Source organism: Crassostrea angulata, unplaced genomic scaffold, assembly GCF_025612915.1.
Source record: "Crassostrea angulata isolate pt1a10 unplaced genomic scaffold, ASM2561291v2 HiC_scaffold_153, whole genome shotgun sequence".
Classification (NCBI taxonomy): Eukaryota; Metazoa; Mollusca; class Bivalvia; order Ostreida; family Ostreidae; genus Magallana; species Magallana angulata.
In genome coordinates this window covers 71868-95568 of record NW_026441708.1, presented here as the reverse complement: position 1 = coordinate 95568, position 23701 = coordinate 71868, and the positions used below count along the sequence as shown (strand labels likewise).

The window sequence follows — 23701 nt, the reverse complement described above, 5'->3', positions numbered from 1 at the left end:
AACTAAAACAGATTCTAAAATCGCTTGGTTTTGCTGATGAGAAATTCCAGGGACTTTCATTACGGATTGGAGCAGCTACATCCGCGGCTGCAGGCCAGGTAGAGGATCACCTGATCAAAACCTTGGGAAGATGGAGTTCCAATTGCTATACCAGATACATTCGATCCGATGACCAAACTTTATCGCGTTCTCAACAAGCTATGTGTTGTCTTTAAATTCTAAAACTATGTGAGTCTGGTGTATTGATTTTCAATTGATTACTTACTTTGCATATGTATTGGCAATATCTCACGATTGTTGAAATGGACTGACATTTGTTAGTGTTATGTGTAGCTTAGATAATGACTTTGCATAGGGGTTATCCTTTAACTGCAGTTACTATGTATTTAATTGTTGCAGGATACAATGTTTAATTATTATGCTAAATTTGTACTGTTTGTTAATTGTAGGAATGTTTCTTATATTGTTGATGAAGGTGTGTTAGTCATGAAGGTGTATTATCAGATCAAGAATGGTGGTGATCAACCCAATTCCTTTTGGGGCTCTCAGCTATTACAATTAACATTTATAATAACTTCGTTTGGGCATTTCACACATGGTCAATTGGCCATGTGTTATTATACCCCAAAAGAATTGTACAATGTTCACTCATTTTGTTATCAGTACAAACACACGCACAAAGGTCATCGGCCTTCCACATCAGCTACGGCTACTACATATCAGGCCGTCGGCCTTCTACATCATATCTCAAGCCATCGGCTACTACATATCTTTTCTAGATATTGCTGGCCTTATTGCCTCATTCAGTTTGTAATATTTTGTTTGCGTGTGTATTTTTTATATCACTGTATGTTCTGTTGCTTAATAGCTGAGTAGTTCCTAGAAGGCAATTTGAATAAATTTGTAACATCTTTTTTTAGTTGGTTTTATATAAAATGTAATTTAATGTTATTAAATGTTGTTTATATAAAATCATGTAGAGCAGATCGTATTTCATCTGTCTTGGATCACGTGTTACGCTTAGCCAAAATCATTTTACAAGTACTGCTTATTGGTGATTTTGTTTAGCCAATTATTACTTTGCTATTAACAAACTTATTCGTTTATCTAGAAAGTTCAAAAACAATTTTTTTTCAAATGTTAAAAATACTTGCATAACTCTTTTGATCAAACAACTTCTCAATTACATTCTATTCATTGATTAATTACTCAATATGAACAAACTTAGGACGATAACTCCATTATGAAGAAGCAAGGGAAGATAACCCCATTAACTCCCCCTCTTTCCAAATGGTTTAACAATATCTTAACTTTGATAGACAGCTTCATTCTTTGTCTTCGCTAAATATGTGAATTTACTAAATTCTTTTATCAAAATTTCTAAGCAGAATAAAATATTAAGACAAATATATCCCCCCCCCCCTCCATCAACCATAACTCTTGCCTTAGATGTAGGTGACATGAAATATTATTAAAGATGTCAGACAGCTTAATGTTTGTTTTTTTCTAAATATGCAGTCAATTTTTATTCTGTGTCAGTAGACTTTGTTTCAACATTATATACATTAACACTAAATGACCAGTTTGGCCACGCCCTGCATTAAGAACCCCTATCCTATACACTATATGAGTGTATTATCGCGCCCTAGATTCAAATACCTACAACACTTTTTATCCCGCTCTAGAGTCAGAACCCCTATCTAAGGGGACATTAAATTTATAACTTTGTTAGAAAGCTTCCTGGTTTACAAAATTAATTAATAAATCAGTTTTTCACGTGTGTGGGAGTAGAAAGGATCATTTTTAAACATTTATTTATATTCATTAACACTATACATCCATTTTGGCCCTACCCTAGAGTCAAAACCCATACTCCAGGGGACATGAAAAATTTACAATTTTAGTAGAGGACTTCCTGGTTAACATAATTATAAAGTCTGTTTACAGATGTGCAAGAGTAGAGAAGAAGATTTTTAAACATTATATGCATTAACATTATAATGCATAATATCCCCCCCCCCCCCTAACAGAGCCAGGGGCCATGAATTTCCCAATTTAGGTACAGTGGCCTCCGGGTATAACGAGATGCTGGGGACATCATTTTATTTCTCGTTATAACCCATACTTGTTATATCCCAGGTTGGCATTACCCAAGGTGACACGTGATCGTTATTCTTGGCATTTCAAATATATAATGTTTATAAACAAGGGATAATGAAATAAATACGTACATGTATAATTTATTCAAACTTTGTTGAAAAGTAACATACTTACAGCATATTCAGGTAAATGATCATGGAATAAATACGTGTTCAATCTAAACACGTGTTACTTTTACTTCACGAGAGACAAAAACTGTGTGATGGTCGGTTGAAATTTTTTAATTTTAATTAATTCTTCGGTAAGTTTCAATAACGTCAATCAGTTTTTGTAAAACACTTAATGTGGAATCTTCGATGTTTGTTTTCTGCATGAAGAAGGTTTGAAAATCGTTACCGCGTTTAATGTATCTTTTGTAGAAAATTCACCGATAGCATCACCACCTTTTTCGGTTTCTGTCTCATCATCATCTTTAATTTCAACCAGAATTTTACTAAATTAGTATCCCTGTCAAAATTTCGTAACCAGTAATCAACAACGACATAATAATGCTATTTCTTTAGTCACATGCTTTTCTCAACAAGTCTGCTAACTCTTCCAAGCTTTTTAAATCTTTTTTTTTTCTAAATTGTACTAACTGTACTCGAAGTTAATCCATAGTCCTTTGCAATTTCACTTTTTATTTTTAATTAATTGTAAACTGTTTCTAACAAAGTCCTATTGATTCTTTCCTTTTTTTTTAACTTCAAAACCATGACTGTGAACATTGCTATAAAAACAACTCATCATTATTTTTGAATACTTTTAATCTTTTATCCTTTGTTTACATACATGTACCTGTGAAAATTAAATGGCCATACTGTTAGTTATCTGGAACCAGCGTGTGCAATCAGGCGTGCCGTGAGTACCTCGTTATATCCGATAGTGCTTACAACTAACGGGCAAAATTTTTCACCTCCTAATAAATGGAGTCTCGTTATAAATGATCTCGTATCCAGGATTTTTTAAAAGAAAATAATAAAGAAACAATATGGGACCAGACAATCATCACATTATAAGCGGTACCTCGTAATATCCGATCTCGTTATACCCTGAGGCCATTGTATAGGTGTTCAAGAACATTATAACCACATTGCATTCAGGTTTTTTTCCACATGTGTGAGAGAACAGAAGAAGATTTTGTAAGATTTAATACAGTTTCACTATATGGCTATATTGGCCCCGCCCTAGGGCCTAAACCCCGACCCAGGGGTCATGAATTTCACAATTTAGGTAGAAAACTTCATGGACATTATAGCCATGCATTTAGTTTTTCTCAAATATTAATGAGAGTAGAGAAGAAGGTTTTCTAAGAGTTAATACATTTTTACTATATGGCCATATTGGCCTCACCTTTGAGCCAGAACCCCTGATCCAGGGGCCATAAATTTCACAATTTTGGTACAGGGCTTCATGGACATCATTACAATGCAACCAGTTTTTTCCTCACATGTGTGGGAGTAGAGAAGAAGATTTTTGAAAATTTGGCTTTTTTTTGCATATTATATAAGGCCCCACTTGTGGTGCCCCTGGGGTGGTAGAGCCAGGAATTTCACAATTTAGATTCCTCTTACCATAGAGATGCCTCACACCAAAAATGGTAACAATAAGCCTTGTAGATTTTAAGAAGAAGTTAAAAAATGTAAAATTGTCAACGCACGACGGACGACGCACAATGATGCACGGATAGCAACAGGTCACCTGAGTTTAAAATATGATAAAAACCTTCAATAGAGCTTAATGGCATATTCTTTGTTCAAGGATAAATTATAAAGTTTGATTCTAATGCCAAGAATTCAGAAATGACATCGCCAGCGAGCAGCAAATATCCTTACCTCACACTCTATAAACTAAGTTACCTTGAGTTCAGAAATAATTAAAATTATGCATGACATACACAAAGGTTTCAAAGTACGGATTTTTGTCACTTTACGTGGATTTTTCAGGATTTTATCCAACTGTGACATTTAACTCTTGGATTAACTCTTGTATCTAACTGATTTCAGATTTTGAAATCTATGCTTTATGGATCAATAAAAAACCTTCTTTGTTTTTCAAAAGAATATGTACAAAAATAAGCCAAAATATTACCTGCAAACAGCAATGGTCTATTGGCAGTATGTTCACTTTCTGCAGCTTAATAAAAATTAAATCAGTTTTTGAATTAATGAAACCATGCAGTGAAACAAAATTCATGCATCCAGAACCTGTGACAGAATTCAAGTTATTTATATTATAGGCATATAAATAAGAAATAAATAGCTATAGATGTTAAAAAGTTCACTGTGATATCAATTTGGTCGCGTGATTTAATCCTGTGAAGGAGGAATCGCTTCTTGATAATTTGATCATGTACCAACAAAGTTCACAGTTTAATGAACTTTTTAATATTGCTATTGATTAATTATATTTTCATTTGAGATAGTCAGATTATTCTAATTTCTGTATATAACCATGTTTTTGTATACAGTGGTAACAACATTATTGTTGACAAGCCAACTGTGTTTAATAGTTTGTGTACCATGGGTGATTATTTGTGTAACAATGTGGGATAGTGTGCATATCAGTACAATTGGTTTGCTTTTTTACCATGTGTGATCATGATGGTTTTTTTTGCTTTGTCACTTTTTTACGGAATGCTATGATTTATTTTAAAACAATGACAAGTAGTTTTTAAAACAACACATCAATGTGACTTTAAAACTTTCTATAGAAGAATATCGACAATTGAATTTCAAGTATCATATGTCAGCACTTATTTGTTTCAAAACATATTCTCTTTTGTCATAAATAGTATTTCAACAACTCATTTAAATGTTTGATTGGTGGAGTTAGTTTTGCTTGATTTTGTAATCAGTCAATATCATCCATCCATCGTATCTTGACATATAATTATAATCATACTAGTGTTAAGCAAGAAATATAAGTTGAATGAAAGCAGTAAAGCTTACCCATTCCCCGATTTAAATTAAACAATAATTCCTTAATTTTCTTTCTAATGAAAACATGATATGCATTCCTCTCTGTTACATTGTATAAACATTCATTGCAATCTAAATTTATTTACACGCTCTAAAATTTAGAATACTTGGAATTCAATAAATTAGTAAGGTATACTATGGAATGTGTAAAATCGAAATTCTTTGGAAAAAGGTAACAAATTTACATAATTCATTAAGGCCATGTCGCCCCAAGTTGGAGATTGACAGAGCTCTGAGGAGGGACATCCCAAAGGACTCTTGAGAGGTAGTCATGCAAACACACTCGACTTATCACTGCATTGATACTGCCATTATGTGCCTTATTAGGCCTTGCAGTTGAAGCTTTAGTGGTGCTGCTGGAGACTAAACTGTGCCGCCACAGTAACCACAATTTTTTCTTTACTGTATGTTTATCAGAGAGCAGAGCCATGGCACAGACTTTGTGCATGGTCAAGATATGTGCTATCAAATGCGTTCTTGGCAATCCTACCCCAAAAATGAAGATGCCAGTGCAAGTTCTAATGCAGCTGTAGGGGACTCTAATTATATATAGGACTTCAAATTAATCAATACATGCATAAGATTTAAAATATCTCCTGAAAAAAAATCACATATAACCTTCATGCATGCCAAGAAAACAAGTTACAAGCAATGGACTGTTCAACTGCCTCTGCTTCAAACATAAAGAAATTCAAAACTTATAATACTTATAATATTCTCAAAGAAAAAACAAAAGAGCAAAAATGTAGAGTCTAAGGGAATATACACAGCATACCTTTAATATAACATTTTGATCTGTAAAGTTTAAGAACAGGGTTTAAATAAATAAAGGAAAAAAAGTTTCTTTTATTGTTAATTATTTGAAAGCAATTTGAAGGTCAGACGCGACCTGTCTTCCATTATTTTCTCATTCTTTCTATCTCCGCAGTGCAAAGATTTCCACTGCATCATGCCAAATTAATATTTTCATGTTACATGACTTTTTTTCTATTTGGATGTATGGTTTCAATCAAAGATATGTTTTTATTTTTTTTAAAGCATTTTATTGCAGTTTGTTTGCAATTAAAAGAAAAATTCAAAATATTCTAACTCCAAAATTAGCCTGGTAATGCGCTCGCACCCTGAGTTTTTGGGCTTTAACAACTATTTTTAATGTTAATAAAGAAGAAATAATTTATCAAGGAAAATTATTTAAAACTATAAGGAACATTGCATCTGTCCTTAAGTTTTATACAAATCAGATGTTAAACATTTACAATAACATAATAATAAATATAGTATACAGGTGACTCTCGATGGCTCCAAGTCCATGGCACCCAAGGAAAAAATTTTTCAAGAGTTTGAAATTTTCCAATTGACCAATGGGTTTTTAATCTAGTCTTACAGGATGTTATGATATTAAGACATTTATTTTATTGCTAACCTTACGCATGTGCTTGAACAACATTGTTTTTCACTTAAATATTCAGATCTGGATATTTAAAACGAAATAGAAACAAATGTTGAGTAAAGTCATATGCAAAATATCATTTTATTTTATGCATCATATTATGAGTTGACCACATTGCTATGATGACAAAGATGCTAATATACATACAGTGGGCACATCATAATTATTAACAAAATGGCATAATATTATCAACAAAACATGGTTCTGGTATTACAAGAGGCCCATGGGCCACATCGCTCAACTGAGCAACAATAGGTATGATAAAATCAGCTTAACAGAGTCATAATTCAAACTATCTTGGCATAAGAATATCCAGGATAAAAAAAAAAAAGAACTCTTACTTATACAGGCTGTACATGTATATACTACAAAAAATGTACAATAATACATGTAGATCCTGTATAAGTAAAGGTCCATTTTTTTAAATCCTGGATATTCTTATGTTTATAATTAAGTCCCTTTTCTAAAAGGATTATTTTATAGTCATATCACCAGCATTGCAGTTCTCAAAAAGATCCTAAACAATTGTTTATATAAAGGATAAAAACCTACATCAAACTCTGAACCCCTTGTGGGGCCCTAGACTCGTCCAGGGACCAAAGTCTAAACAATTTGAAAGAATCGGCAATAGGTCAAAATGCTTGCATATAGGTGAAACCATACATCATAACATTTCATTTTTCGTGAATAATTAAAATATTCTCCTTTGTAATCCTAATGTGGCCCCTCTCTACTCCTCAAGATTTTGATTTGAAAGAATCTAAATCTACATTATCTGAGGTTGCTTTCAGTAAATTTACAGCTTTTCTGGGCAAATGGTTTTTAGAAAAAGATATTTTAAATTGTTCTTAATTATATTCCTTTGTAAATTTTTGCACACCCCCCTCCCCAGGGACCATGATTTGAACAAACTTGAATCTACCCTATCTGAGAATGCTTTTACACAAGTTTCAGCTTTCCTGTCTGAATACTTTCTGAGATAAAGATTTTAAAAGATTTACACTATATTCCAATGTAAAAGTTTGACCCCCCCCCCCCCCCCTCATTGTGACGCCACCCTCCCCGGAGTCATGATTTTCACAAATTTGTATCTACACTACCTAAGGATGCTTTCACCCAAGTTTCAGCTATCCTGGTTGATTAGTTTCTGAGAAAAATATTTTAAAAAATTTACTTTGTATATTAGAATGTGAAACTTTGACCCCCCATTGTGGCCCCACCTTATCCCTGGGGACAATGATGTGTACAAACTTGAATATACACCCTCTGAAGATGCTTCCACACAAGTTTCAGCTTTTCTGGCCAAATGGTTTTTGAGAAGAAAATTTTAAAAGATTTACACGATATATTTCTATGTAAAAGTATGACACCCCATTGTGGCCCCACCCTACCCCTGGGGGTCATGATTTTCACAAAATTAAATCAACACTACATGAGAAAGCTTCCACATAAGTTTCAGCTTTCCTTGCTAATTGGTTTCTGAGAAGAAGATTTTTAAAGAATTTACTCTATATATTCTTATGTAAAAACTTGACCCCCCATTGTGGCCCAACCCTACCCCAAGGGTCATGATTTTCACAACCTCGAATTTACGCCAGCTACAGATGCTTTCACATAAGTTTCAACTTTCCTTCCCAAATGGTTTTTGAGAAGATTTTAAAGATTTACTTTATATATTCCTATGTTAAAATGCAACCCCTTATTGCAGCCCCTTCCTACCCCAAGGGTCATGATATTTAGTGTTGAATAATCGGAAAAATTTTAAAATCGATAATCGGTTAAAATCGGAGAAGCATAATCGATCAATGATCGAAATAATCAGTAAATAAATTATTCACAAAATTCAATTTCTGTTTAGCATTTTTTATGCATAGAACAAATTAAGGACAACACATATTAAGTAATTTGAGTTTAATCTCAACATTTCAAGACAACTCTCTGTTGCATTAATAACAAAAAATAACAATAAAGGACTTGGAAAAGAGAAACATTTTTTCCATAAGAAATAAACTGTCTAAAATGTTTGACTAGATCTGATCTGTTCAAGAATTCATAATGGCATCACACTGTTGAGATTAAATTATTTGCTTAAATAAATCGTTTCGTTAAGTGAACTTTACTCTAAATGAACAACGGCTTCGATCCACAGTTACCTTTGTTTGCATACTTTTTCTTGCATACTCGGCAAATCGCCGTAGTCATGTCCAAATTAGCTTTTATCGGTGGACCATCCGTCTTTTTGAGAAAGCCAAAGAACTTCCACACATCAGATTTTGCCTTCCCCGGGTAGGGAAATATTTCCATCTCGTTGTTATTTATCTCGTCGTCGACCTCGGACGCCATTTTCTCTTGTTTCGTTTTCAATTGTATCATGACTACCATCGTATTATTAATGCGTACGTGTTTGTTTCGTTTTACTCTTACACATGTTTATTGTAGCGACAATCGATCATAAAATTCGTAATCGATAATCGGAATCGGCAGCCCATAAACGATCGACAATCGATCGTCGGCGACAATCGTTTCACCATTAATGATATTCACAAATTTGAGCCTACACTACCCGAGGATGCATCCACACAATTTTCAGCTTTCCTGACTGATTGCTTTCCAAGCAATGTTGACCCCCCAATGTCGCTCCACCCTACAACTGAGGGTCATGATTATCACAACTTTGAATCTACTACCTGAGGATGCTTTAACACAAGCTTCAGCTTTCCCGGTCTTATGGTTCGTGAGAAGATTTATGAAAATTTCTCCAAAATTTTCAATAATTACTAATTAACTCGCTTTGCAAAAGGGCATGGTCCTTAATTTTCACAATTTTAAATCCCTAAGCCTAAGGATGCTTTGTGCCAAGTTTGGTTGAAATTGGCCCAGTGGTTCTTAACAAGATGTTGAATATGTGAAAAGTTTACAGACGGAAAAACAGATAGACAGACAGATGGACGGATGACAGACAAAATGTGATCAGAATATCTCACTTGAGCCTTCAGCTCAGGTCAGCTAAAAACAATAGATTATGAATAATGGGGCTGCGGTTTGACTTCAAGGGATTGAAGGTTTCGATAGATAAAGAGTTCGAGAAATAAAGTTTAAATTTGTTTAGTTATATAAGGAAAAAAATCAGGACCAGAGACATGTTGAACAATCCAGAACTTCCAGCAATCAAAGTTCGAGCCATCAAGAGTTACCTGTACTTATTTTGGGATAAAATTCCACTACAGGTAAATTAATAACATAGTTCTTAGAATTAATATTTTCTCTGCCATAAGAGTATATATCAAAGTATTCTCCAATAGCTTTTTGTCATTTTCTGAAATTTTGTTCTCTTGTTTCATACATCTAATTATTGACAATTAATTTCAACTTGTTTCATTATTTCAGCTGGTTTCACTTTATTTTCATGTAATCTCTTGAAACTTACTCTTGAAGGGAAGTTTCCTCTTTGTGGGAAGTCGTGTCAATACTACTGAACAACTCTTTATCTCCTAAAATCAAGAGTATAAGAACTATTTAAAACAAAACTCTAAGTCAATAATTCCACATTTTGCCATGTCCTATTGCATAAAAATATATTACATAAGAGGCCAAATGGGCCACATCGCTCACCTGAGCAACACTAGCTTTATATGGGCGTTCAAAGGATACTGTGCCATGTGGCCCCTCGGTAGATTAAATAAAAATGAATATCCGAATTCTACACTTATTTTTGCATATACTTAACATTTGACATATTTATCTTTATGGAATACCATTTTTACCGAAAATAAGATCATATGCAATATCTATACTACTATATTAAAATAATAGACTAAAATTTTTGGCTTTAATACCAAGAAATCGGAAGAGTACTATCTTTTGTTTTCTATATTTAAAACATCATGGGTACCATATATACTCGCCTATAAGTCGGTTGTCTTTTTCCAGCTTTAATTTGAAGATTTTGCTGTTGACTCCCTTATAAGTCGGGACAATTGATGTACAGATACTCTCAATAAAATACCACATTTTATCATACATGTTTTGAGTTCTAAAAAAAAAATGTCCTTTTTTCACCCCATAATTGCTTCTAGACTATTTCTATCATGGGTCTATGATGTATAAATGCCATTATTTTTTATAACACTAATTACAAGTTGGTAATAGCTTCAAAACTACCAGGTATTTAAAAAGAGTCCTTTTGAAAATTTGATGATAGCGATTTATTTCCTTACTGACTGATTAGGTTGGTTATTAGCCCCTTAAACTGGGGTGTTGGCTTGTGTTGTTTTAGGTGACATGACCCCTATATCTATTATCACCTTAGGTGTGAAAAACAGACTGCTTGAATTTTCTTTTTATGAACACATGTTCAATGCATTTATCTGTTTATTATTTAAAAAGAAATATAACTTACTTCTCTCTTGTGAATATTTTTTTTACTATGTCTCACCTATAAGTCGGACCCCCACTTTTCACTCAATTTTCTACTCCCATTTTTTTTTTATTTTTTCTAAATCAAGCTTCGCTAATTAATAATCAATGAAAATCCCTTTAAAAATTCCGGAACTTATCTGGATTTTTTGGATTTTACAATCTTGCGCATGCGCATTACATTCACACTAAATTACTAAGTTTACGTTTCCACAATATCACATTTGCATGGATAAACTCAGAAAAGATAATACAAATACGTGTAAATTTTCATTGAAAATTTGCTATCTATTCTGTTCATCAAAGAAAATACAGGAGATAACTCTCAGTGCATTTAATATGAAAAATCTCAAGAGTTGGGAATGTCAACATGGTGTGTAAATTTGAAACAAGTAAAAACATTGGTGAAAAAGTGTTTAATTCTTCATTAACATGAATTAAATTTTCAGATGAAAGGTATTCACCGCCCCAAAATGAATTGTTATGAATAATTTGACTGTCATTTTCAATGCAGCTTCATTAATTTTCTCCAAAATTGTTTCGGAGCGATTCTGCAATTTTTAGCTACATTACGGGAATATGAGAGGCATTTTAATGGTGGTGAAGGCCTGTCCTGAGACACAGACTATTCTAACTATGCAGAGTGTAGTAAAATTAATAGCATTATTATAGGCTTAATTGCTGCTTAAAGCTTGGTTATGTAAATGTCAATAATACAGTGTGTCGATGTATCTATTTCCTGAATGTCAGATATCATATGCAATATCTCAACCCGTGCAGGCATGGGTCAAAGACTAGTAAATAACTAAATTTTCAGTCGGTGTTCACGGTTAAAACCAGTTCCTTTTTTTTAAACACCAGATAACAACTGAGGATAATTTTGACCATACCGTGATAAGAATAGATATACCTTTTGTGCTGGATTAATTTGATAGCCAGGGAAACATCTTGACCATGGCGTGCTGATCAACCAAGTTCATAAATAAACAATATCTCTTTTGGGTTTGATATGAATATCTTGACCATGGTGTGGTAATCATAAATAAACATTAAGTGCTTGATATCTCTTTTATGGACATAGATTACGTGGAACCCCATGGCATAAACATCAAAGTAATAATGAATGTACTTTCATCTATACATTTGTCCACTACGATATGAAGAAACATCGCCCATTGTTTCCTCAGCCACGCTTAATACCCGTACTTGGTCAAGAAGAATTAGTCCTCAACCCACCACCAGTGAGGAAGGTTCCTACGTGCCAAGACTCCCGGCTTACCTCGATATTTGGACAGTGACTTTAATTCTTTTAATCATTTCTTTGATTCCAAGAACAATTGATTATCAGTGAACTATAATTGGACTGTGATATTATATCAGAACTATTAATCATACGAAATATTATTTTTATTATTTGTTGCATAACTTTATTAAACTTATTTGCATTAGTACTCTGTTTTCTTTGTGCTGTGTTACACAATTCCTTAAACTAAAAACATTGAAAAATTTTAAATTGGCATTCTCCAATATAAATTATTGTCGTTTACCAGGCATGAATTCATTTCGTATGACGTTTCATATCTAAACTCACTTGACTGATGAATAAACTTAACTAAAAAATGTTGTCACATGTTAAAAGCTATAATTCAAATTAATGTATTGGCAGGCATGTCGCTCTATTGTACCAATTATTTTCAACTTTATTGAAAAACAACAACAAATGTCCACACACAAAGATGATTTTCTGTTGCAATATTTTTTTAAGAACACCGATAATGCTTTTATCCTAAAATAATAGTGTGTCAGGACTATGGAAACGGTTTAAAAGATGTCGTTTTCATTTAATTACTTGTGTTCGAAAAACTATCAAAAATTTGTGTAGATTTTATGCAATTCATTGTTGAAGAAGGGGCATCAGAAAGTAGTTACAGCTAGCATATCATCCTATATAGCAAGACATTTTTATCAATCAACCAAAATTTCAGCAATAATCGTAGAATTATAAGCAATTTCATAACAATAATGTGTCAGGACTATGGAAACTGTTCAAAAGACGTCATTTTCATTTACTCTGTTCGAAAAAGTATCAAAAATTTGTGTAGATTTTATGCAATTAATCGTTGAAGAAGGGGCACCAGAAAGTAGTTACAGCATACCATCCTTTAAGCATGACATTTCTATTGATCAACCAAAATTTCAGTGTCAATCATAGAATTATAAGCAAGATACATAGCTTGGTTTGTGTCACGTTTTTGTTCACATGAGTTTATTACATTCAACTTAAGATTTTTAAACTTGGTATTTCCTATTCAGCATAGCTGCATTTACAGACCCTGAAACATGCTACTACACCTCTAAAACGAACCGAACCGTTCCGGGCAAGAAACGAACCGTACCGTTCACAAAACGAAACGTACCGTTCACAAAGCGTACCGTACCGTTCACAAAACGAAACGTACCGTTCACAAAGCGAACCGTACCGTTCACAAAACGAACCGTACCGTGCAAAAAGCGTGCAAGATAATTTATGCAAGACCCGCCTCCAGACGGACAAAAAAGCGTACCGTACCGTGCAATAAGCGTGCAACTTCCATATACAGCTTATTGACCTAATGTCTTTCGATGAATACGGACGGAGATTATCGCTGACCAGATAAGTTCAATATTTTGCTAGATTTTTTCATACGGGATTAGATAACACATACTTAGATTTAAAACTGTTATTCCTATGAAAGCAGTTACAAAAATATTCTAATTTATTTTCCTTTCTTAGACCATAATCAATTCTTTGGTTTTCGACAAAACTTGCATCGCCGATTTCTGAAACATTGTAAACTATTAATGTTCAAACAATTCGTGGTTATAATTTTTTTGTGATCTGAAATCGTAAATGTGTACCTTTTAACTTACTTGTTCTTAGATAAATTCAAATAAGTTTACCAAATATATTTATTCATCAATTGATATATTATCAAAATTCAAATCAATTTAAGTCATGTGCTTTTTTTTCTAAACAGACATGATGTTGTAACTGACGATCCGATTAAAATGTTGGGAGCTTGCCTTAACGTCTTATTTTCTGTTATCGGAAAAAGACCCTTTTGATAAACACCTTTTAATTTGTTAATTAATTTACAATTAAACTCTAAACCAATTAAAAATGAGAAAAGAAAACGTTTCAGATCATGTTTTTAAATACATGTGGATGTGCTGTAGTAAATGACAACCACATATTACCGGTGACTCGAATGATTTGTACTTTAGCTATTTATGTAGCAATAAATAAACAAAAAATCACTCATATAATGAATTATAGATAATTAAAATATATGTACAAAATCTTATTTAATTAAATGCAAGCATTGAAGGAAAAAAAAGTACACGCATTCCATAGAATAACTTTCAACTTTATTTCCCGCAAAGCTGGTAATGGCGTTGTGATTTCTCATGAACAAAAATCACTCGTGCGATACATGTGTACAGAAGCTGATCAGAAACACAACAGCGTCTTTCATCTTGGGTTCTATACACAACAGGTGCTATTGTCTCATTTTTACGGGTGCGTCTTTTAACCCCAAGGAACCCCAAGGAACCCCAAGGAAACCCCAAGGAACCCCAAGGATGAACCTCAAGGATACCCCAAGGAACCCCAATGACAAAAATTAATAAATTTTAATACCCAAGGGGTCTTATTGGACTTCAAGGGTCACCTCTTAGTACCCCAAGGGTACCCCAAGGAACCCCAAGGAAACCCGTAAGAACCCCATGGAACCCAAATGATAAAGTTATTAACCAGTGATACCCCAGGGGTCTCATCCAAATCAAAGGCTCACCCCAAGGTACCCCAGTGATAGAAATTAATAACTATTTATACCCAAGGGGTCTCATTTGAATCCAAGGGTCACCTCGTAGTACCCCAAGGATACCCCAAGGAACCCCAAGTATACTCATTAGAACCCCAAGTAACCCCAATAATAGAAATTAGTAACTAGTGATACCCCAGGAGTCTCATTATACCCCTATACCCCCACAAATGAAGTTTAGGGGGGTATATTGGTTTCACCCTATCCGTCCGTCTGTCCGTCTCTCTGTAGATGCAACTTTGTCCCCCCTATAGAATTTTTTACTACTGCATGGAACAGTCTGAAAATTTGTACATATGTTGATCACCATCTGAAGATGTGCACCTGTAATTTTTTTTTAATGATTTTATGACAGTTTTCATTTTCCTCATTCTATTTTTTGTTCACTGATGTTGAAAAGTAAGGGCGGTAATCCTTACAGATTTTATTAATTAATTTATAGCATTAAAACACCCTAAAATATATTTAATTAAATACATTCAAATGGAGGTTTTTTGTCTTTATGCGTTAACTAAATTTATCTTTTATAAGTATTCTATCAACTGACAATGCAGATTTTTTGTTTGTCAATGATAAATTCTTAGGAGTTGGCTGAATTCATTTGTCCCAAGGGGGCCATTATCTGAGCCATGGTTTAGATGGAGCATGTGTGTATGGAAAATTGATAATCTGTAAAATGGGCAGTGGCTTTGGGGCTAATTTAAAAGGAAATAAATAATATCATTATTAGAATAAAGAAGTGAACTATTTTTAGAAGTTGTTTAAATTTATTAGTCATGCAAGTTGATGAAGTGACCCTATAGGGAATTTAATTTAAATTAGATTTAAAATTACTGTCGTGATATATGATTGTAATGTTTCCGCAATTTTAAAATTGTTTGTAATAATAATTTTCTTTCTTACATATTTTTACATAGTATGGTAATTATGGTAATGTTTTGGGAGTTTATTAAATTTAACAAGCCTGTCAAAGAAAATCATATATAAAGTCCTATGGGATCAATTTTCTGATATGGAGTTCCATTGAACCATAGCAGAAAGTGAGGAAAATTTGAAACAACTAACTGCATCTGTTAAGACTCTTATTAGAAAGATATTCAAAGTTTTATCAACAGAAGAGCATTGCTTGGCTACTGGTATTTCCATTTACTGCAAAGGGTGGGATTATTGTCATTTTGTTGGTTTTTCATTAAAACAATTAAATAAAAAAAAATATCATCAGATACATTAATTTGTAAATATATTACTGTTATACACATGTATTTAAAGTGATAAGTACCCCAAAGAACCCAAATGAATCCCAAGTATACCAATGAAAACCCAAAGGATACCCTTGAGAACCCCATAGATACCTCAATGGTGGAAAGTAAATTTGATGACCAAGGCCGGTCTCATTAAAAATCAACGGGTCACTCCTGATACCCCAAGGCTACCCCAATTATAAACATAGGTAATCATAGATTACTAAGCTCACCGAGACGGAGCATCACCATTATGAGACATCACCTTCATAAGACCACCTTTATCATTTTATATGAAAATCATACTTTATGATCTTGGATATTCATGGATTCTGTTTGGACAAAATATCGTATATCATCTGATAAATTTTTTTTATGATAATCATATGATCATATGTTAATCAATACAATGATATAAAATTAAATATTGTATCATGTCATATTTATAATATATATCATATAAAACAATAAAATACCGTAATAAACAATAATGAGATATGATATTGTAATGTATGATATGACATTGTATTGTGTTATACCTTATTGTATTTGATCACATAATACAATATCATAAAATATAATACAATATAGTATTATATTACAATATCATATTACATAATACATCATAACATTGAAACATATTATATTGTATAATATAGTATGATATTGTATTGAATGACACTGAAACATATTTGATACATTATATGATATTATATCATATAATACAATATAATTTGATTCCAACATTGTATCTTATCAAATGATACAATATTATGTGATAAAGCAAAATATTATAAAATACATTATTATATTATACATATTGTATCATATGACACAATAATATATATTACAATATCATATAATACAATTTCATGTGATAAGATAATATATCATATAAACCAATATCATATCATACAATATCGTATGATACAATATTATATAATATTACAATATCATATAATACAATTTCATGTGATATAATTCTATATTACTGAAACCAATATCATATTATACAATATTGTATGATACAATATTATAGAATAAACAATATTGTATCATAGGATACAATATAATATTTTGCAATATCTTATGTAATTGTATCATGTGATAAAATAATAAATTAAAAATACAATATAATATTATACAATATTGTATCATAATATACAATACTATACATAACAGTATCATGATACAATATCATATCATAAAATATCCAAAAAATTGATACAATACCATATCGTATGGTATAACTTTTTATAATATAACATATGATATCATATTGTATCATATCAAACAATATTGTTTCATATCATACAATTCTATATCATAGGAATCATGTTATATCATTTATCAACAAACACATCTATCTATCGAGCTGGTTTGAGTGAGGTAGGAGATTTCTTTAGCATCCTTGATAATGGAGATCAGGCTCTGCATATAAAGCAACCTCTGCATTTAATTTATAATAAAGTTAAATCAACTATGCAAGCTATCATCTATAAAAAATGTGACCTGTTCCAAAAAACTAAACCTCATCCAGCATCCGAAACCTATGGCTCAGATTCAGCATTCAAGCCCATCAGGTGCATTGGTATCATAACACGCATCATCCATGCAAGTTTGGTGAAGCTTGGACCAGTAATAACTAAGATATCATCATCAGAGGGCACTAGCAATTAAAACCTTAACTTCCTCCAGCATCCGCAACCTATGGCTCAGATTCAGCATCCATGCCTGTCAGGTGCATCTGTATCATAAGACACACCATCCATTCAAGTTTGGTGAAGTTAGGACCTGTAATAACTAAGATTTATTTTTTAAGCATCCTTGATAATGGAGATCAAGCTCTGCATCTGAAGCTACCTCTGCGATTCATTCATATTACAGTTAAATCAACTATGCAAGTTTGATATAGTACTATCATCTATTAAACATGTGACATGTTCCTAAAAACTTAACTTTATCCAGCATCCGAAACCAGACTCAGCATTCAAGCCTGTCAGGTGCATCAGTATCATAAGACACACCATCCATGGAAGTCTGGTGAAGTAAGGACAAGTAATAACTAAGATATCATCATCAGAGGGCACCTGTTTCAAAAACTTTATTTAACCAGCTCTTAAAACCTTAACCTCCTCCAGCATCCGAAACCTATTGCTCAGATTCAGCATTCAAGCTTGTCAGGTGCATCAGTATCATAAGACGCACCATCCATACAAGTTTGGTGAAGTAAGGACCAGTAGTAACTAAGATATAATCATCAGAGGGCACCTGCAACAAAAACTTTAACCAGCTCTAAAAACCTTAACCTCTTCCAGCATCCGAAACCTATTGCTCAGATTCAGCATTCAAGCTTGTCAGGTGCATCAGTATCATAAGATGCATCATCCATACAAGTTTGGTGAAGTTAGGACCAGTAGTAACTTAGATATTGCTATCAATGGGCACCCACAACAAAAACTTTAACCTGCTCCAAAAACCTTAACCTCCTCCAGCATCCGAAACCTATAGCTCAGATTCAGCACTCAAGCCTGTCTGGTGCATCAGTATCATAAGGCACACCATCCATGCAAGTTTGGTGATGTACGGACCAGCAGTAACTAAGATATTGCTATAAAAGGGCACCTGCAACAAAAACTTTAACCTGGTCCAACAACCTTAACCTCCTCCAGCATCTGAAATTTAGGACCCAGATTCAGCATCCAAGTCTTTCAAGTCCATAAGTAGGTCCAGATGCATCACCCATGCAAGTTTGGTGAAGATAGGACAAGTAATAGCTTAGATACAGGACCTGCAACAAAAACTTTAACCAGGTCCGGACGCCGACGCCGACGCCGACGCCACCGCCGACGCCGACGCCGAGGGTATAGCATAAGCTCTCCTTGACTTCGTCTCGGTGAGCTAAAAATTGATAACTATTGATACCCCAGGATACTCATTGGAGTCCAAAGGTCAACTATTGGTACCCCAAGGATACCTGTAGGAACCCCAATTGCAAGGTACCCAATTGATAAAATTTAATAACCACCCCAATAGTTGTACTGTAAAACATATTACTAATTAATACCCAATTACTCAATGGAATATCATAAAAACATCTGGGCAACCCAAGGAACACTTGTGATACCCCAATACATACTGGTATGATAAAAATAATGTTTCTCCTGACTTAAAATATCTGTTCACTTTGGATGAATTTAACAATTAATGTTGTCAAATCGGTTGAAAATCATAATCGAGTACCGTTAATCGGCAGAATTTGTTGTCTCTTACCAACTGATGATCAGCCAATATTGAATCAGTAACAAATTATATCAAATTCATGAAAATAGGGCACTAAATTTCATGTCACCACAAAGAAGTCTGCAATTCTTCCGGTGAACCATTCATATGAACACTTAATATGACAATGTTTCTTCGGTGAAATTTTCAAATGAAGTGGGAAAAGATATTGTTCAGTTACAAAGACCCAAACTTGTTTTACTATTGACATAGGGGGTGTTACCCTTATTGGAGTACTTTTGAGAAAAGACAAGAAGTGATCATGGAAGTGTGGAGTGGGGCTATCTCCCCTTCGTGGGTACAACACAATGGATTGACCCATTATGCGCGCAGAATGTTCACCTGAGAGGCACCAAAATACCTGTTAATTGCAGGTAGACACCCGTTGTTTATTGGTGGTAGCTCTCGGACAGGGATTAAAGGGCCAACATAACCCTTTACATGTATACACAATGGCTTCACCATCACTGTTGCAATATATTTACCTACACCTACATCTCCTTGTTTGTTGGTAGACAACCCTTGTCAATTTTGGGTGTCTTCCCACTTTGCTATAATTCTAAAAAATTTTATGGGTGACTGATTTTAGCTAAGTGGGAATGTTGCTCAGGTAAGGGTTTCAAAGAACAAAGGAAATTAATTACAGGTAAATTATAGTCTGTTCAATTATTGACCTTAAGCAAATTTTTAATAAAAAAAATAACAGGCAGTTTTTTGAGATTATGTTTAAAATAAAGTTTAAAAAATTAATTAGATACTTGTAATAGAAGTAAATTTTCATAATTAAAAAGGGTTTGTTCTATCATGTCTATCATGATTGATCATACAAGCTAATTTTTATTTCATGTAAAATTACTCAATATTCATTCTTTTGACATGTTTGAGGAGAAGGAAAACTATGACATTACTACCCCTTCTATGTCCCTTATCAAGAACCTTGAAAAAATAAACATTATATGGTTCAAGTTTTGGGCTGTTGATTTTAATAATGAAAAAAACTATAAATGTTAATAAGAAATGCAGAGGAATTATCATGTACAGCATACAATTTGGCTACAGTGGTTATGATATAAAAGAATTAAATGCTCAACAACATGTACATTTAGGACTACATTTTCAGACTGACGGAACTATTTCAATATTTTACACCTGAAATTCAGAAAAATTCTTGTAAAAGCTTAAGGACTATATATATGATATGGGCCTAAAATGGCCCCCTAAAATGAACATCATCATTTTTCTTTGTACAGATATATATGTGATGTTTTTACATAATGTTCATTTTGATTCAACTGCCCAGAATTTAGAAATATGACATCGTAAAGACAACCTTTTCCTGCCATTTTTGCATTGTTAGCATAAAACAGCTTGTTTTCAAGCAGTTTTTCTTTCAGAAAAAATAGAGAGCATGCTTAAACAAACAAAATATTTTAATCAGAGATGTATCTAGCCAAGGCTAATAAGTGACAAAAAAAATTTCCCTGTTCAAGCATGCCCTCTATATTTCCCATTCATAAAAAGATAAGAAAAATGTAAATTTTGGACTGATTTTGATTGAAATATAGAAATAGTGTCACTTCTGACGTCATTTTCTGCCAGTGAGTGCAAAAAAATCAAATAAATAGGTGAAAAATAAATTTTACATCAACTCTTCTAAAATATAACATAACATATTATTGTACCTGAAACACTTTAAAAAATTGCGAATAATGGGGGCCAAATTTAACTCATATCATATATATAGTTCTTTCGTACTTCAAATCACCATCTACCAGTTGAAGTGGGAAGATGGGAAGGTATCCCATTAAATGAAAGATTTTGTCCTCTCTGTTACAAAAAACGTATAGCCGATGAATTTCATTATATTTTCGAAACAAATTTATAGACAAAATTTTTTCGGCTAGACCAAATGTGTTTTAAAGTATTACATATTAGGGTATCCTTGGGGTTGTATGGTGTATCAAGAGTTATAAATCTGTATGATTAGGATATCTTTTGGAGTTCCTTGGGATTTCTGTGGGGTTCCCTAGGGTTTATAGAGGTTTTTAGAGGCGTGTCTGGGATACCAATGAGTCCCCAGTGGTATCAAGAATTTTTAATTTGAATTATTAGGCTATACCCTTGGGGTTCCATTGGGTTCTATGGGGTATCAAGTTTTATGAATCTGTATTATAAGGGTATCCTTTAAGTTCCTTGGGGTATCCATGGGGTTCCATGGGATACCTAATGGTGTCTGGGATATCAAAAAGCCCCGAGGGTGTATCCAGATATATAAAATTGTGTTATTAGGGTATCCTTGGGGTTCATTTGGGTATCAAAAGCTATATTACTGGGTATCCTTGGAGTTCCTTGAGGTATCCATAGGGTGTGTCAGGGATAACAATGGGGTATCTGTATTATTACTATTAGAGTACTATTAGGGTATCCTTTAGGTTTCTTGGGGTACCCATGGGGTTTCCTGGGATACCTTGTGATTTGTCTAGGATATCAAAGAGACCCAAAAAGTATCAAGAGATATAGTGTATCCTTGGAGTTCCAAAGGATATCAAGAGTTATAAAATTTATATAACCAATACATGGATAAGAATATCCCTAAAGTTCCTTGGGGTATCCGTGGGTTTTGTCTGAGATACCAATGAGTCCCTACGGGTATCAAGAATTTAAATTTGTATTATTAAGTTATCCTTTAAGTTCCTTGAGGTATCCTTGGGGTTCTGTGGTGTATCAAGAGTTATGATTCTGTATTTTTAGGGTATTCTTGGAGTTCCTTGGGATATCCCTGGGGTTCCCTGGGATTCTTAGAGGTGTATCTGGAATACCACTGAGTCCCCAGGGTTATCCAGAGTTTTAGATTTGTATTGCAGCGTATTACGGTATCCTTGGGGTTCTATGGAGTATCAAGATTTATGATTCTGTATTATTAGGGTATTCTTGGAGTTCCTTGGGATATCCCTGGGGTTCCCTGGGATTCCTAGAGGTGTATCTGGAATACCAATGAGTCCCCAGGGTTATCAAAAGTTTTACATTTGTATTACAATGTATTAGGGTATCCTTGGGGTTCTATGGAGTATTAAGAGTTATGATTCTGTATTATTAGGGTATTCTTGGAGTTCCTTGGGATATCCATGGGGTTCCCTGGGATTCCTAAAGGTGTATCTGGAATACCAATGAGTCCTCAGGGTTAATAAGAGTTTTAAATTTGTATTATTAGGGTATCCTTGGGGTTCTATGGAGTATCAAGAGTTATGATTCTGTATTATTAGGGTATTCTTGGAGTTCCTTGGGATATCCCAGGGGTTCCCTGTGGTTCTTAGAGGTGTGTCTGGAATACCAGTGAGTCCCCAGGGGTACCACGAGTTTAAAATTTGTATCATTAGGGTATCCTTGAGGTTCCTTGGGATTCCTATGGTGTATCAGGAGTTATAAATCTGTATTATTAGGTTATCTTTGGGGTTCCTTGGGGTATAATTGGGGTACCAAGGGTAAGGGGTGACCCTTGCACTCTAATGAGACCCCCTTGGGTATCAATAGTTATTCATTTCTGTCATTTGGGTATCCTTGGGGTTCCTTGGGGTTTCCTTGGGGTTCCTTGGGGTTTCCTTGGGGTTCCTTGGGGTTCCTTGGGGTTAAAAGACGTGCCGATTTTTACAACTAACTCTGTATATTTGGACGCGTAAACAGGTGTGCATGAGATGCCGGTATTCACACCTTTCAATGGACACCTGTTTGGTAACTCATCACAATCTGTCGTGTGTATAGTCTAAATATATCTTATTTCTACTTTGTTAGTTTCATGGCTTTTATTAATCTCTAAAAAACAAAAGAACTGTCTGTAGATATGTACACAAACAACTACACCTAAGACTATCGGCGCGTGGATCCGAGGAACAATTCAGCGACCCTATGTACATGCGAGATTTTCACAAATATTAACTTGCAATGAAAATATCATTTACTGGGTACATTAATTAACCAAAAACTGATAAATTACATTGTAAATAGTTGAGTGAGATAATAACATTTTGAAAGTATATGTAAGCACAAACACAGCTCTTTTTAAATTTATTTTCAATCTAATTTGTGTGTTGTGAAATAGCGTCGAAATTTTAACCGTCGAGCTCAGTCTGAATACATCGTCTACTGTACAAACTTTTAGTCATTGTGTTGAAATCGTTGTGAAAACCATGAGTCTAAAATAAATGAATTCAATTCATACAAATAACAAGTGAAAAGCTGTCAATGTGACAGCAAACCAGGTTTTCTTTTATGTAAACTGTATCCATAATCCATGTCAACCCTTATCCAGTGAAATGGAGTACCCTACATGTA

At 33.7% G+C, this 23701-nt stretch overlaps 1 protein-coding gene across 1 annotated transcript in view; it reads right to left on the bottom strand.

Annotated features, from left to right (window-relative positions):
* The window catches only part of LOC128169593 (uncharacterized), a 133937-nt gene that overhangs the window by 61776 nt on the left and 48460 nt on the right, over positions 1–23701 (bottom strand). The window contains exon 6 of the mRNA XM_052835707.1: positions 9998–10061. Coding sequence (XP_052691667.1) covers positions 9998–10061 — 64 coding nt within the window. The remainder of the gene's footprint in view (positions 1–9997; positions 10062–23701) is intronic.